Below are 14877 nucleotides of genomic sequence, written 5' to 3'. Positions count from 1 at the left end.
TGATCGCACATATTATCGTTGGCTTGCTCGGCGAAATCGCAAGAGGCTGCCAGTTCACGAAGCGCGAGGGCGAAGTCGGGGATGGACTCACCATGTAGCTGACGGCGCTCTCGGAAGTGATGTCGTTCTAGGCGAATGTTGCGCGCGCCGGTGAAATGTCGTTCCAGAATCTCGCGGGCCGCGTCGTATACGTCTGGGAGACTCGTCGCTGCTGCTTCTTGCTTGGAGGGCACGCCACGGTCTTTGACTTCACCGGTTGAGGTAGCGGCGGCGGCCAACGGCTCAGTCGTCGGTAGCTGGGGTGCGGTGGGCGTCGGTGGAAGCGCATCGAAAATACGTTGTCCTTCCGGGCCCAGGCAGTGCAACAGCAGGGCTCGACGGCGGGGCGCAGGCAGGTCGGCCGCTCCAGACGCGAGAAGAAAATTCTCGAAGAGGCGTATCCAGCGGGTCCATGGTATGGCTGGAGTGCCCGGGGCGGCGAGAAAGGGGGGCGGCGGCGAAAGCGCGGCAGAAGCCATCGCGGTGTGATCGAAAACCTCGTCGCCAGATTGTAGTGTCGGCAACACGGCGCGACTGAGGACAACGAACACACTCAACCCATGCCACACAAGACTCCTTTATTCCGGTGACAGTCGTATTTATATATGTCAGAGGTGGCGCCATCTCTTGATGACAGTTGAACATAACTAAAGTCACCTAGTGTCGACCTTCGACACTACAGGCGCCCCTAGCGCCGCGCACGCAAACTACAGTCTGCCGCCATTGTGAAGGCACCGCAGCAGACGACGCAGGCTTCGGCAACGTGCCAGTGCGTGACATTTCAGCACCGCCGAATCGTGAACTGTCATGAACGTTTTTCGTAGAGACGGCGTGCTGCAATGGTGCAGACGTGCTGCGTTCCCATGTGCCACCATCGAGGATATCGCGACGAGAACAGCGATAAGGTACGCGATAAAACTTGAACAACAAACGCACGTGCTCTCTCTCCATACGTGATGTCAAACGGACGTGCGGAAGGACGCCGTTTTGTAAACGCGCTACAGAAACGGACGTGCTTATTCCACAGTGCCATGTGTAGCCTTGCTTTTAAGTGGCTGCATGCGGTGAATTGCGATAGATTGTTTGTGCAGAAATACTGCGAGGGTTCGTAAGGCCAGCCAGAAAAATAAAAATGAAGTCGTGTACCGTTCATTTAGTAGCGACAGTACTCGCATATCGTAAGCCACGTGTCAACATGTACATACAAATAGGGGCGTAGACAGAAATTTTTTTGGGGGGGGGGGGGCACCACCTTGATCTGAAGTGTGGGGGCCGGGCAGGCAGATGTGGTCGAGTGTTATTTTGTGCTCTGTGTGCCATGGCAAAAAAAAAAAAATTCAGGGGGGGGGGGGCACAGGCCCGGTGTGCCCCCCCCTGGCTACGCCACTGCATGCAAATATACATATAGAGAAAAGAACTGGTCATCTCCGCTTCATCTCGAATCTATCACAATCCAGACAACAGCGCACACACTCAATCGAAATGACGGAAACTTTCCACACGCCTACACACGTTGCTTACGTCACATTTTATAACATACATAACCGGACCGCTCACACAGTCATTTTTCACTCGTGAACAAGGCTCCCGTACGGGGGCCGAAACGTTGTGCTTTTATTTGCTTTTAATCGTGGTCAGAGTGTTGTTTTAATTGTCTCAACAAATATACCCAACGCGTGGCATCCGGAACATAGTTGCGTGGTGTGGCTTGCGGCAGACCTGCAGGAATTTCACCAGTTGCTGTCACATAGTTCCACGACAGCGACGTCCTCCTTTCCTTCGGTGAGAAGTTTGTAGCTTTGGCGAGCCTTTTTTTTCCTGGTCCGGGCGCGCACGCGAGTTGGCTGTGGTCATGGTCCTGCACCCGCGGCAGTCGAGCCAAACTGCTCCTCTAACCCGTTGAAGGGTACAAAATGTTGCTCATTGTGCATCGGAAGCACCGCAGAAAGACCAACGGAGATTACTAAGAGCTCGTTCAAGCACGCAAACGGTGAGATTTCAGCGGATGACACGGAGAACTAGCCGCCAACACAAACATCGCAGCACTCACGCATTTGACGTCTCGCTTTCCATGCCCTCACGATGGCGCTGGCTATACCACGCTCCTTTGCGAAGTGAAACTGACGAAAAGCCCACCGTCAGGTGGCGTACTTATGAAAAGGGTCTATGGCATTGACATTAGCCAGTTACCTGTTTTTTAACAATGCCTTTACCTGACCAGACGGTATTCCATTGAACTCTCGACTACATTGGCAGATTGCGCTTCTCTCACATGTAATAAGAACATCAGGTGGGCTTTGTGCATTGTGTGGCAATGGAGAGTGTGTATATTACCAATAGGCTGCAGTAAACACGTTTTACTTGCCGACAATCGCTTCAAACTGCTCACAGGGAAGCGCCACTTGGATACCTGCCGCCGACCGCCTATACAAGCTAGCACGGTGATGGTGCCACCACCTGTAGCCCGATCTCACAGCGAATAGTACCAAACAAGTTTTTATATTGCTTTTTTTTTGTTTCTTTTGCACACTGTGGCATCAGAATAGGAACTGCATGCACCCTGGTTATCGGGTGCAGTATCAGTCATGATTGAGCCAGTTAGGATCACCTTTATCCACCACGATTGGCTTGCACAAAAGCATCCAATCGTTATCAAGAGATAGAGTCTTAATCATGTTGAACAGTAATCGGCAGCACCTTTCCAACCAAAAATGGCTCGCCTGTTTCAATACTTCTGAGCCAACTTAGCACCTTTCTAAATGTGTAAGATCGACTGAGGCTAAAGCTTACCACATTAACCTGAGTGAATGAGAGAAGAATACTCTGAGCAGAATCTGATCTGCCTCTGCCTAAAATTTGCTCTTACAAAATATTGTGCTTATTGAAATTCTTGTTTCAAATCCTTTAGTGTTGCCTGCTTTACGGGGCATGCATAAAAGTGAGGCTTCAAAGGTTTTTTTTATGGGAGGAAATGTATACCAAAGGATGATGTGCAAATCCAGGTTTTCTTCAAGGAGCTGTGACTGTGATAGCAATAACAGTTGTAGTGTATCCTAGAGAGCAGTAGCAGCTGGCAAGAAAGACTTGTCACGTGTCATATGCCAGTGCTGTAGAAGGGATCAGACATCTGTGCATCCCACATTTCATGGGCAGTTAAAATAAGGAAGAAACGCGAACTTCTGAAGACCGTCCCCTACAACAAAGCCTCTACTCAAAAAGCCCCTGCTTTGACAATGTTAAATAAGGCTTCAAAGAATATTAACCTCTTGTTGGCACAGCTTGACAAGAGCGCAGAAGAGAGTATGTTCTTCCAAATCCTAATTTTATCGACAATGTTGCATTCTGCAAAAGGCAGCGCTGCCATCAGTCTTCCATTCTTACTTTTTGGCTAGTGTCTTTTCAAAATAAGAGCTATGTTTTTGCACTTGTGTTTTATGTGCAGTCCTGTAGGTGAATTGTAGCGAAGCCTTTGAGATGAGTAATGGGTTGCGCTCTCTATAGCCTTCTAGTGGGTCGTCCTCTTTGGCTCTTCCCGCTCGCGCTCTGAGCTCGTGTTCTTGCTTGACTGTCGCCATTGAGCATCATCGCCGACTGCCGTCTAATAAACACCTCAACAGTGCTAATAAAGTTTACAATATTGCTGTCATGTGCTGCCTGCATTTATCAATACTGCAGTCAACACTAGTGCCATGGTAGGTGAACCCTGTACATACCCGCTGCGAGCACAACCAGCTCAGCACGCAGTGGCTGCAGCTCGGCGTGGTTGAAGAGTCGATCGAGCTCGATGGCAGCTGCCAGAGCCAGCTCCTGGCAGCGGCCCCCTTTGCCAGGCCCCGTCACGTTCACCGTCGTCTCACCTGCAGCCACCACGCAGATAGGCCGGCCCATGTTGAAGGCCCGTTCGGCCGATTCTTTCAACTGCTCCAGTTCCCGGTAGCGGACCTGGATGCATGTGTGTGTTCGCCATCCATGTCAGGTGCCAGAGAGTGAAACGAGAGGTATGCACAGAGACTCGCACAATTCTAAGCTATCCTTTATTGTGAATGTCTGTAGTGTTTGGGTGGCCAGAGCCAACTGCTCCAAACATGTTTCCACAGTAGATCTTGGATAATACTCGGCAAGACGAAAAACTTTCCGTAAAGGATACGTCAACACAGAAACAACGTACGTAGCTTCAATGCTGTACGAAATGCTCTTGCAGAACACAGCGAGAAGCTGGACTATTACATCAACTTCTACAAAGCCCTGGTCATCAAAACAGAAGGTAGCTGCACCAAAAGACGATACCTGGAATCCTGGCATATACATACGTCACCGGGAAACATCAACCGGTCGATGGGGACGCTGCCGAGCGTGTATATGCATGGCCTTTGAAATCGATGGAGAAGGCAACGCATTGACAAGAGCAGTGGGGAGGACGACGGTGGAAAGAGACAACAGCTGAAAAGCACTAGCTTCTGAACCGGCCGGATAGTCGCCCCCTGAAGAAGAGGCCAGACGGCCCTCGAAATTTAGGGCCAAATTTTTAAAATTAAAAGCTAAAAAACTAAACTAGCCTAGTTAACATGGCAAAGTTAACAAGGCAAACTTTTGGAAAACTATCAACCCTGCATCTCCTATATTTATTAGTAACGACCAACCCCGTTTCATTCTATATCAGAAGCATTTTGCCACTACTTTAAATCTGTCTGCATGTCTGACAATGGTACGAACCCAGAGCACTCGATAAAGTGCTGGCCATTGCTAACATCCAGTAGGACAGGGTTTCACTCAGCATTGACGCAACCAAAAGTAATGGACGAGGGAGCAGTGTTCCAAATGAATTTTTAAAAAGATACTCAAAATGCATTGCACGTTACTACAGTAGACTCTCGTTAAACGGAACCTAAGGGGACCGGGAAAATGTGTTCCATTTAACAGGAGTTCCGTTTACCAAGAGATGAACAGGGGTGCAGAATTCATGTACGAAACCAATCACATCAGATTCAGTTGTTCCATTTAAGCAGCAGTTCCGTTTAACAGATTTCCGTTTACTGAGAGTCTACTGTATGTTATTTTCCAAAAATCTATTGACTCACACAATGTTCCTCGACTCATGAAAATCGCCACTGTCATCCTGGCCACAAATGCTTTTTAACTACAGCCCAATTTCTTTAATTAACACATGTTGTAAGTACTAGGACACACCATTGATAAACATATTGCCACGTGCGTTTCTTATTATCACTTTTGCTGTATTCGGTTTTCGCCCACAAAGACTGTCAGCAACGCTCAGCGCAAACCGTGCCTCATTGTTCGAGAAGCTTCGCGGTTATTGCAGATCGTTTTGTTAAAGGAGTACTGACATGAATTTTAAAATGTTTCGGGTTGTTGCTCTAAATGAAAGCACGGGTGTCGAGAACACTAAAAAGAGTGTCGTGGTGCCTGGGGATGCATTGCATATATTTTTAATACCGCTTCTTTCAGCCAGCAGTTTCGGTTTCGGTTTCGAGAGAGCGGCTTCATAGTGACGTGTCAAGTCTGCCCGTGACGTCATGGGCAGGCTGCAACCCATGAAATATGCACCTGCTGTCCTTTGCTGTCAGTCGAACATGGTTCATGATGAGTGAACTGTCGTCCAGTGCCTCCGACAGCGATTTCTGTGATTTAGGCTGCATGCAGAACCCAGATTTCGCAAACCAAGTGAGCTGACTTGAAACGTCATAGGGCTCTCCATGCGGTGAAGCTGCCTTGCAGATGCTGGGAGATGAAAACTTTAAAATCAAACTTAAATATTTATACGTGTTTCCCGGATGCGGTGTGGGGAGAGCGTTAACACTACATGCCAAAGAAACCAAAAACGTCTGTTTTGCTGCACTTCAAAATCGTGTCAGTACTCCTTTAAGATTTCGCACAAGACGCGAACACTCAAGCTTATTCTAGAGTTTGTGTGACAACCAGCGATAACGCTGGAATATTCGACGGCACGTGTATAAATGCCGACGCGCTTCACCGCTAGTCAGTTGATCGACGGTCAACACTCTGTTCGCCGCTATCAGTGCATACCGTGTGTATTGCTGTAAATTAACTTTCCGTTTCTCGGCCACAAGTTCGGCCAAATAAAGAGTTTAACCTTGGACACCTCGCCTGCGGTCTTTGTCGACGTCATGACCACGTGACATCTGGTGGAGGTGCTGCTTTATGATCCGGACGCCACCGCGGGGCACTGACCCAAGCCCAAGCCACGACGAGGACGACGGCAAGGAAAACCCGGATCGTCAAACAAGCCGCAGGCAGCAGGGACTGCAGCCAGAGCACGGGCTCCTTCCCGAAAAAGCCAGGCAGCCACAGATCCCAACATCGACCACAGCGACGATGACCGACCTCGTGCAGCCTGCGCCGATGCTCCTTCGGCAGCCCAAGGAGCCGCCAACCTTCCACGGACCGTCGTTCGAAGACCCGGAAAGCTGGCTCGAAGCCTACGACCGAGTCGCAGTTTTCAATGCATGGACCAGGGAAGACAAGCTTTGACATGTCTACTTCGCCTTGCCAGACGCCGCTCGCACCTGGTTCGAGAACCAAGAGCGAAACCTGACAACGTGGGACACATTTCGCACCAGGTTCGTCGCTACATTCACGAGCGTCATCTGTAAGGAGTGGGCCGAAGCGCTGCTTGAAACCCATTCGCAGCTGCCAAACGAAAATGTGGTGCTCTTCACAGAAGAGATGACCAGACTCTTCCGGCAAGCCGACCCCGAAATGCCGGAAGACAAGAAAGTTCGCTTCCTCATGCGAGGAGTAAACCAGGAGCCGTTCGCGGGTCTGATGCGGAACCCACCGAGTACTGTCCAGGAATTCATCTCCGAAGCGACGACGATTGAAAAGACACTGGAGATGCGCGCCCGACATTTCAATAGCCACTCGACGCCAGCTTAAGCAGAAGTTCAACCACTCTGCTCTGACGACCTGCGTGAAACGATCCGAGCCATCGTGCGAGAAGAGCTGCGAAAGCTCGCACCTTTGGCACCGCCCGAAGTGACGTCGATTGCTGACGTTGTACGCGAGGAGATCCAACAGTCACTGGGTGTTCCTCAGCCAGTACCACCGGAGCTGCAAGCAATGAGCTATTCTGCTGCAGCCGGACGCAACGCCCCCCCCACCTCGCCCACATCAAGACGCCGCACCGCCACAGCAGTTCCGCCGCCAGCACCGATGTCATACCGCCCGCCAGCCGGCCAGCAATACACGCCGAGGAAGACCGACGTTTGGCGTGCCCCTGACAACCACCCGCTCTGCTACCACTGCGGGGAGGCCGGCCACACGTACTGCCGCTGTCAGTACCGACAGATGGGGCTACGAGGATTCGCCGTCAACGCGCCGCGCCCGCAGCCAGGCGAACGGCCTCGCGACATCGACGACTGCCTCACCGGAACACAGTGGCAAGAACGACGACCTTCCCGCTCGCCGTTGCCTGGCCGCTACATGTCACCGCACCACCAGCAGTACACTGGCCCAAACCGGGGCATTTCGCCGAGCCCGTATCCGGGAAACTAAGGGCAGCAACCGATGGAGGTGCGGTTGCTGTACGACGAAATGCCGAAGATCCTCCGCGGTTGCCGCCGCCGACAACGCGACGAGAACTGCGCAGAACACGACGCAAAGCAGACGAAGCCCTGTCGACGAAACCTCGCGGACAGAAGACGACACGACGACGCAACATGGAAGCAGCGGAACAAACTGACGCAGCCGTGACCCGATGCCGCGACCCAACCGCAACGCAAGACGGCGAACTAGCGACCTCGACGTTCTCATCGACAGCCACAACGTCACCGCTCTCGTCGACACTGGGGCCGATTATTCCGTCGTCAGTGGGCCATTCACCACCAAGCTGAAGAAAATAAAGACCGCTTGGAGTGGACCTGAAATCCGGACAGCTGGAGGCCACCTGATAATGCCGAGTGGTGTCTGCACGGCGAGAGTCACCATCAATAACAGGACTTATCCTGCGAGCTTTTTAATCCTCCAAAACTGCTCCAGGGATGTGATACTTGGAATGGACATCCGAAGTGACCACAGCGCCATCATCGACCTGAGGTCTGAGTCAATAACACTAACCTCCGACAAAGCACTCCCGCCCTACGCGACGCCAGGGCACAATGCATTGAATGTGTAGAAGAGCAGGTGACCGTTCCGCCGCGCTCCAGCGTCATTACTCCTGTCGGCACCGAAAACCCTGCGAACTCTGAAGGCGTCATCGAGGGCGACCAGCACCTACTCCTGAACCGTCAAATTTGTGTCGCAAGAGGTATAGCCGAGCTGCGTCACGGTAAAGCAAAGGTAGTGCTGACAAACTTCAGCCACGAATATAGGCACCTCAACATTGGTACGACGGTCGCCTACATCGACGAATGTGTGGCCGCCAGCAATGCCTTCGCCCTCTCGAATGCTGCCGAACCTGCTTCGACGAATCGAGGTCCCGAACCAGATTTCGACGTCAACCCGAGCCTTCCGAAGGTCAATCAAGACCAGCTCAAAACCCTGCTCCTGCAATACAAGGACTGCTTTTCATCGTCGTCCAGACTTCGGCAGACACCGGTCGCAAGACATCGGATCATAACAGAAGAAAGTACCAGGCCACTTCGTCAGAGGTGTACAGAGTTTCGACGTGAGAACGTGAGGCCATAAAGAAACAAGTCGACGAAATGCTACGTGACGACATCATCCAGCCGTCCAAGAGTCCGTGGGAGTCACCCGTGGTGTTAGTGAAGAAGGATGGGACCCTACGTTTCTGCGTCGATTACCGTCGCCTGAACAAAATCACAAAGAAGGACGTGTACCCTCTCCCACGTATAGACGACGCCCTAGATTGACTCCACAACGCGAAGTATTTTCTTCGATGGACCTCAAGACCGGCTACTGGCAAATCAAAGTCCACGAGAGAGACCGAGAAAAGGCTGCCTTCATAAAACCAGACGGCCTGTTCGAGTTCAAGGTCATGCCCTTCGGTCTTTGCTCGGCACCTGCGACTTTCGAACAACTCATGGATACTGTATTAGCTGACTTGAAGTGGCAGACTTGCCTTGTTTACTAGGACGACGTCGTGTTTTCCTCGAGCTTCGATGAACACCTCCAGAGACTTCAATCCGTACTTCAAGCAATCAAGAACTCCGGGCTTACCCTGAAGCCAGAAAAGTGCCGCTTCGCGTTCCAGGAGCTCTTGTTTTTGGGTCACGTGATCACGGAGGGATGCATGCAAGCACGGAGGGATGATAAGCCTCGTACCGTTTACGAGCGAGCCTTCACACTCTGATATCGTCCCTCTATCTTGCCAGTACGGCGTCAGATGAGAAGGAAGGTTCGGTTTTGCTGGCCAACCCTTGCGGCATAACTTGCGCAATGATTTACAGACAGGATCGGCCTCTTGAGCTGTTTTCACTCATTTGAAGAGGTCGCTACCGGTTTTCAGGCCTTGAATGCACGATTTAGCGTATGACGACACTTCGCCCATTGAAAGTTCTCCGCATAAGCGCCTGCATTTCGCGAGCGGTGCCCATGAAAGAGCATCCGCTGTGACGAGGGATTTTCCAGGAACATACACGACTTGAAACTCATAACGCATTAGTCGCAGCCTAAAGCGTTGTACACGTGGGAGAAGCACATCCAGAGGCAGCTTTCCTAGCAACGATACCAGAGGTTTGTGATCAGTTTCGAAAACAGCCTAGAGTCCTCTGATGTATTCATCGAATCTTTCAGCAGCCCACGTCAATGCCAGTGCCTCCTTTTCCACTTGAGCATATCGCTGCTCGGTTTTCGCGAGCGCTTGAGAGGCAAAAGCTACGGGTCGTCGCTCACCATTACGTTGCGTCTGGAAAAGGACTGCTCCTAGTCCGTAAGATGAGGCATCTGCTGAAAGAATCGTTGGAAGTCTAGGGCCGTACAAGGCCATACACTTAGCTGAGCAAATGAGGTCCTTGAGGTTCTCGAAGGCTGTGTTCTGTGCAGGGCCCCAAACCCATTCGGTTTCCTTCGCCAACAGCGCCCTTAGAGGGGCCGTTACATGCGCCAAGTTAGGCAAGTATCTTCCGAGATGGTTGGCCATGCCCAAAACACTGCGTAACTCAGTTACGTTACAGGGAGGCTCCAGTTTCTTCATGGCCTCAATCTTTGCAGGGTCGGGTTTTACTCCGTCTATGCTCAAGAGATGGCCTAAGAAGGAGACTTCATTCACCCCGAAGACACACTTTGCTCTGTTTAAGGTGACGTTATTTTGAACCAACCTAGCAAGAACATCTGTGAGCCTCGCGTCGTGCTGTTCTTTAGTGCCACCAAAGACAAGGATGTAATCCATTAGGTTTACCACCCCGGGGAGGCCCTGCAGTATTTCGGTCATGCGCTTTTGGAAGTACTCCGGCGCTGACGTAATTCCAAAAGGCAGCCTTGTGAAACAATACCGCCCAAATGGCGTTGTAAACGTTCCTCCGAGTCCTTTGCTAGTTGAACCTGGTGAAAGCCTGAATTTGCATCTAGTTTTGAGAACCACTTGGCGCCCGCCAAAGAACCTAACACTTGATCAACAGCAGGTAGCGCAAACCTTTCTCTCAAACAGACTTGTCTAGCTGCGTCAAGTCGACGCACACCCTGACTTCGCCGGAGGGTTTTACGACTGGCACAATACCGGCGCACCATTCAGTGGGGCCTTCGACTTTGCGAATCACGCCCATGTGCTCCATTTTCTCAATTTCTTTTTTGACCTGTTCTCTTAGTGGAATCGGTATCCTGCGCGGCGCGCATATAGCAAATGGGACGGCTTCAGCCTGATGCAATATTCACCTGGCATTGTGCCTAGACTGCTGAAAGCTCGCGAGAGGAAGGCCTCATAATTAGTCTGTTTGCAAACAGGTTCCACAAACTTGATTATCCGTAATGCTTCGAGAGCAGGCAAACCGAGCAGAATGTTGCGCAAAGCACTAACAACGTAGAACACCTGGCGAGAAGTTTTCCCTTTCCATTGAACTTCTGCCTCGAACTTGCCCAAGACATCAAGACAGGCCCCACTGGCTCCCGTGAGTACCTCGTTCGCCTTATTTAGTCTGGTGGGTAAGCCTGGAAAAGACTGCGGTACGACTGAAACTTCGGCGCCCGTATCTACCTTGGCCATAACTGGCACATCGTTAACTCGTACTAAGACAAATCGCGACTCCGCGCTTGATGCATTGACAGTTCCTAAGAAAACGTCACTAGAGTCTGTGTGTACTGAAGAGACCCGTACCTGTCGCCGTTGTGAAGTCTTCTTGAGACACACCTTGCTTAAATGTCCTTTGATACCACAGTTGTGGCACTTCTGTGCCTTTGCGGGGCAGGCAGTCCTCGCGTGGCAGCGGCCCCCGCAGAAGTTGCAGCATGAACCTTGATTTCGGGGGACTATTTTCTGCTGGCTCCTTTGGTGCCCGACGGCATTAACTCCCAGCTCACCGCACTCCTGGAACAAGGAAGCGTTGCCGGTGCCTTCCGGGCCACGAAGCTCTTCTTGTTGCATCTGCACCGTTTCCTTCAGTCGCGCTTTCGCTAGAGCCGTTGCCAGAGTCAGCTTGCCGTCCATTTGAAGAGCCTCCGAGAGCTTCTCGTCTCGAAGGCCGACGACGAACCGGTCCCTCACGAGGCGTTCCTTGCAGTCGCCGAAGTCGCACCGGTCCGCCAGAACATGTAGCGCTGTCATGAAGTGGTCGACGGTTTCTCCGGGCATCTGCTGTCTCCTGTGGAAGCGAGCGCTCACATACACCAAGTTGCGGTCTTTGACGAAGTACTCGTCAAACCTCTTCTTGACGACGTCGAACTTCTTCGCATCGTCCTCCGAGAGGTGGAACATTGAAAAGATGTCCCGTGCTTGCCGGCCCATGGTATAGAGCAAGGCGCGCACTTGTGCCTCCTCCGAGCGCTCGTTCAAGCCCGACGCGTTGTCGAAGTCCAGCTGCGGAGGCTGCACAAGGCCATGCGATGCAGAGGCCATGACGCTTTCGGCTTGACGACTTCTCGTTTTCCTCCGTGGGTGTCTCGACTCGTTAACCTTCTGACACCATGTCGTGTTGGCACGGGCTGCGGCAACCCAGCGACCAACGCCCCTCGCACGATCAAAGATCACGCCGGTGATACGCAGTTCCCGGGAGGCTTCCAACCGAAAAAAGGCCCCCGGCGTTTATTTCCACTCATATATGTAGACGCACTGACGTCACTGCCCCGGGGCTTCCGTGAGCACAGATAAAAAACATAAGTCAGCACATTGCGACCAGACGCGATAACTGCGCGCCAGCACTTATCAGCACACTACCTACACAACAGAATTGGACATATCCGCTCTGTTGTAACCGGCAATACAAGGATCCGGCTTGCAAGGGACGCTCATCAGCGTACGTGCCATACGCCGTCTGCGTTCCACAGGAACGCGAGAAATCACCTGGTGCGCTGCGAGGAACGCGCATCGGCAGGCTTGTTATACGCAGTCAGCGTCTAGCGCGTGCTCGGACCGAGATAAAAGGAGCGCGTCGGGTGTGCGCTGGAGACTCACTGGCCTTCGCTCGCCCTCTCGTCTCGCTCTGGGCCCTTGTGTTGTTAAGGCGCTTCTCTACGCCCTGGGTTCTTAAACCTCCTGTAAATATGTAAATTAAACAGGTTTTCTTGTACGTGTGAAGCGCCGCAAGAGTCCTTCTTCGCCGGAGCCGGGGTGCCAGCCTCCACCCCTCCTCGGTCACTTCAACTGGTGGCTAAGACTGAGGCGGCAGTATCTCCGAATCTGCCGAAGCAGTACCATTACCTATTCTCGAACAAGTCCGACTTTCTGTTAAAAGAAAAGGGTCTTAGCTTTGGAGAATTCGTGGCACAGGCCATTGAGCTGAAGCCAAGGCAATGGAAACGACGACGGCCTTAGTCGAGGTTTTCCAGCTGAATAGCTAAAGGAAACGCGGCACTGCACAATTCTTTTGAGTCCTATGTCAGACGAAAGTGCTGCTATTTAGCTTTGTGTGTGTGTGTACGTTTATTACTTTTTTGTTCGAGTTCAACTGGTCACCGCCATAGTGTAGTCTTCTGTTGTGCAATAAATTAGGAGCCTTGCAGTAAGTTACACCTGGTGATTCTCGGGAGAGCTGAGTGTTCTCAGTGTAGGTGTCCGGTTTGAGAGCGCCCTCCCTGCAAAAGGCAGGCAGAAGATAGCTATGCCTACCGGTCCAACAGCATGGCATGGTGGACACGACGAACCAGCTACTGCGGAGTGTGACCCTTCGGCAGCGCTTCGTGCTACCTTCGACCAGTGGACGACCAGGCAGCGGCGACGGGGCCTTTGCGGCTGTGGACGGTCCCATGCTGTGACCAAGCGTGTGTTGTGCTGCGATCTTTGCGACGTCAAGGTGCACCTACTGTAAGATCTGCTATGTGGTGCGCGTCTCTGTGTTGTGGTGGACAATCAGTGTGACGCCTGCAGAGACGGACTACGGCCACTTCAGGGAGCAGCGCCACTGCAGCCCTTACGTGACCTCTTCGGGCGGCGGACGAGCTGTTGTAACCGGCAATACAAGGATCCGGCTTGCAAGGGACGCTCATCGGCGTACCTGCCATATGCTGTCCGCGTTCCACAGGAACGCGGGAAATCTCCTGGTGCGCTGCGAGGAACGCGCATCGGCGGGCCTGCGAGACGCAGTTGGCGTCTAGCGCGTGCACGGACCGCGATAAAAGGAGCTTGTCGGGAGTGCGCTGGGTACTCTCTGGCCTTCGCTCGCCCTCTCGTCTCGCTCTGGGCCCGTGTGATGTAAAGGCGCGTCTCTACGCCTTGGTTGTTAAACCTCCTGTAAATATGTAAATAAACAGGTTTTCTTGTACGTGTGAAGCGCCGCAAGAGTCCTTCGTCGCCGGAACCTGGGTGCCAGCCTCAACCCCTCCTCGGTCACATCAACTGGTGGCAGCGGTGGGATCGGTTCGTGTTCTTTCCTGGTACCGATGCTGGTGAGTGCTCACTTTCTGTAGAGATTCTACCAGGTGTTTTGGATAGATGGTGATGTTTATCCAAAGGGGTAGATTAGTTGCTGGTTTGTGAAGGATTGGGTTTATTAGAGGTACCTTCACGGCAGTTTGAGCAACGGAAGTCTGCACGGGGTGGCCATGGATTTGAACAAATTGAGAAAACCAGATTTAGTGCTTTTGTGCGAGGAGCTGGGGATTGAGGTGGCGACTATACATAGAAAGCCACATTTAATACAGGCAGTTAAGGATTCTGGCGCGGATGACGAGGAGCTTGCCGAGTGCTGGGAGCTAATTGAGGAGAGGATAAAAAGGGCACAAGAAGACAAAGAGCGAGAGACCATCAGGCGTAAAGCAGAAGCTGCAAGTCAAGAAAGGGAGCTGGAAAGACTGCGACTTGAGCTTCAGATCGTAAAAGCGAAACGTGCCAGTAGTCAGGATGCAGAAAATGTAGGGATTCAGGATAGACCGTGTGAGAGTAACATTAAATGCGCGGCTGAGCTAGGTGATGAGTACCGCGTCCGTCGCCATTCAGAGAACGCACGCGTTCGTCCACATAGCGAACTGCCTCACAAAGCTGACCCTGAAGGTCAAAACGATTCCTACAAGGAAGAGGTAAAATTGCCCCTGTATAGCTGCACTGAAGGAGCACAGAAAGGTTTTTTGGCTACTGGTGGCCACATTCGTAAAGAAAGCTTTGAGCTGGTGGCCGCAGATTCTGGTATATCGCCAATTACAGTAACAGGCGTCACAATCAGGGCCGAAGATCAGGTGAATGACTCGCTGGTAAAGAACGATAAATTGACTTCTCAGTTTACTGCAGTTGCCATTTTTTCGAGTGAGCAGAAAAAG

General features: G+C 52.0%; 2 protein-coding genes across 5 annotated transcripts in view; one reads left to right on the top strand and one right to left on the bottom strand.

Annotated features, from left to right (window-relative positions):
- Positions 1 to 14877, bottom strand: part of LOC119395606 (glycerate kinase) — a 221694-nt gene that overhangs the window by 38489 nt on the left and 168328 nt on the right. For 3 of the 4 annotated variants that reach the window (XM_037662588.2, XM_037662585.2, XM_037662586.2), the window contains exon 8: positions 3753 to 3981. The exons of the other annotated variant lie outside the window; for it this stretch is intronic. In XM_037662588.2, the coding sequence (XP_037518516.1) occupies positions 3753 to 3981 (229 nt within the window). The remainder of the gene's footprint in view (positions 1 to 3752; positions 3982 to 14877) is intronic. 4 annotated transcript variants of the gene reach the window in all.
- LOC125758921 (uncharacterized) overlaps positions 1 to 14877 on the top strand; it is an 80425-nt gene that overhangs the window by 11218 nt on the left and 54330 nt on the right. The window lies entirely within an intron of this gene.

The sequence above is a fragment of the Rhipicephalus sanguineus genome, chromosome 6, assembly GCF_013339695.2.
Source record: "Rhipicephalus sanguineus isolate Rsan-2018 chromosome 6, BIME_Rsan_1.4, whole genome shotgun sequence".
Classification (NCBI taxonomy): domain Eukaryota; kingdom Metazoa; phylum Arthropoda; class Arachnida; order Ixodida; family Ixodidae; genus Rhipicephalus; species Rhipicephalus sanguineus.
This window is presented reverse-complemented; position numbering and strand designations above follow the sequence as displayed.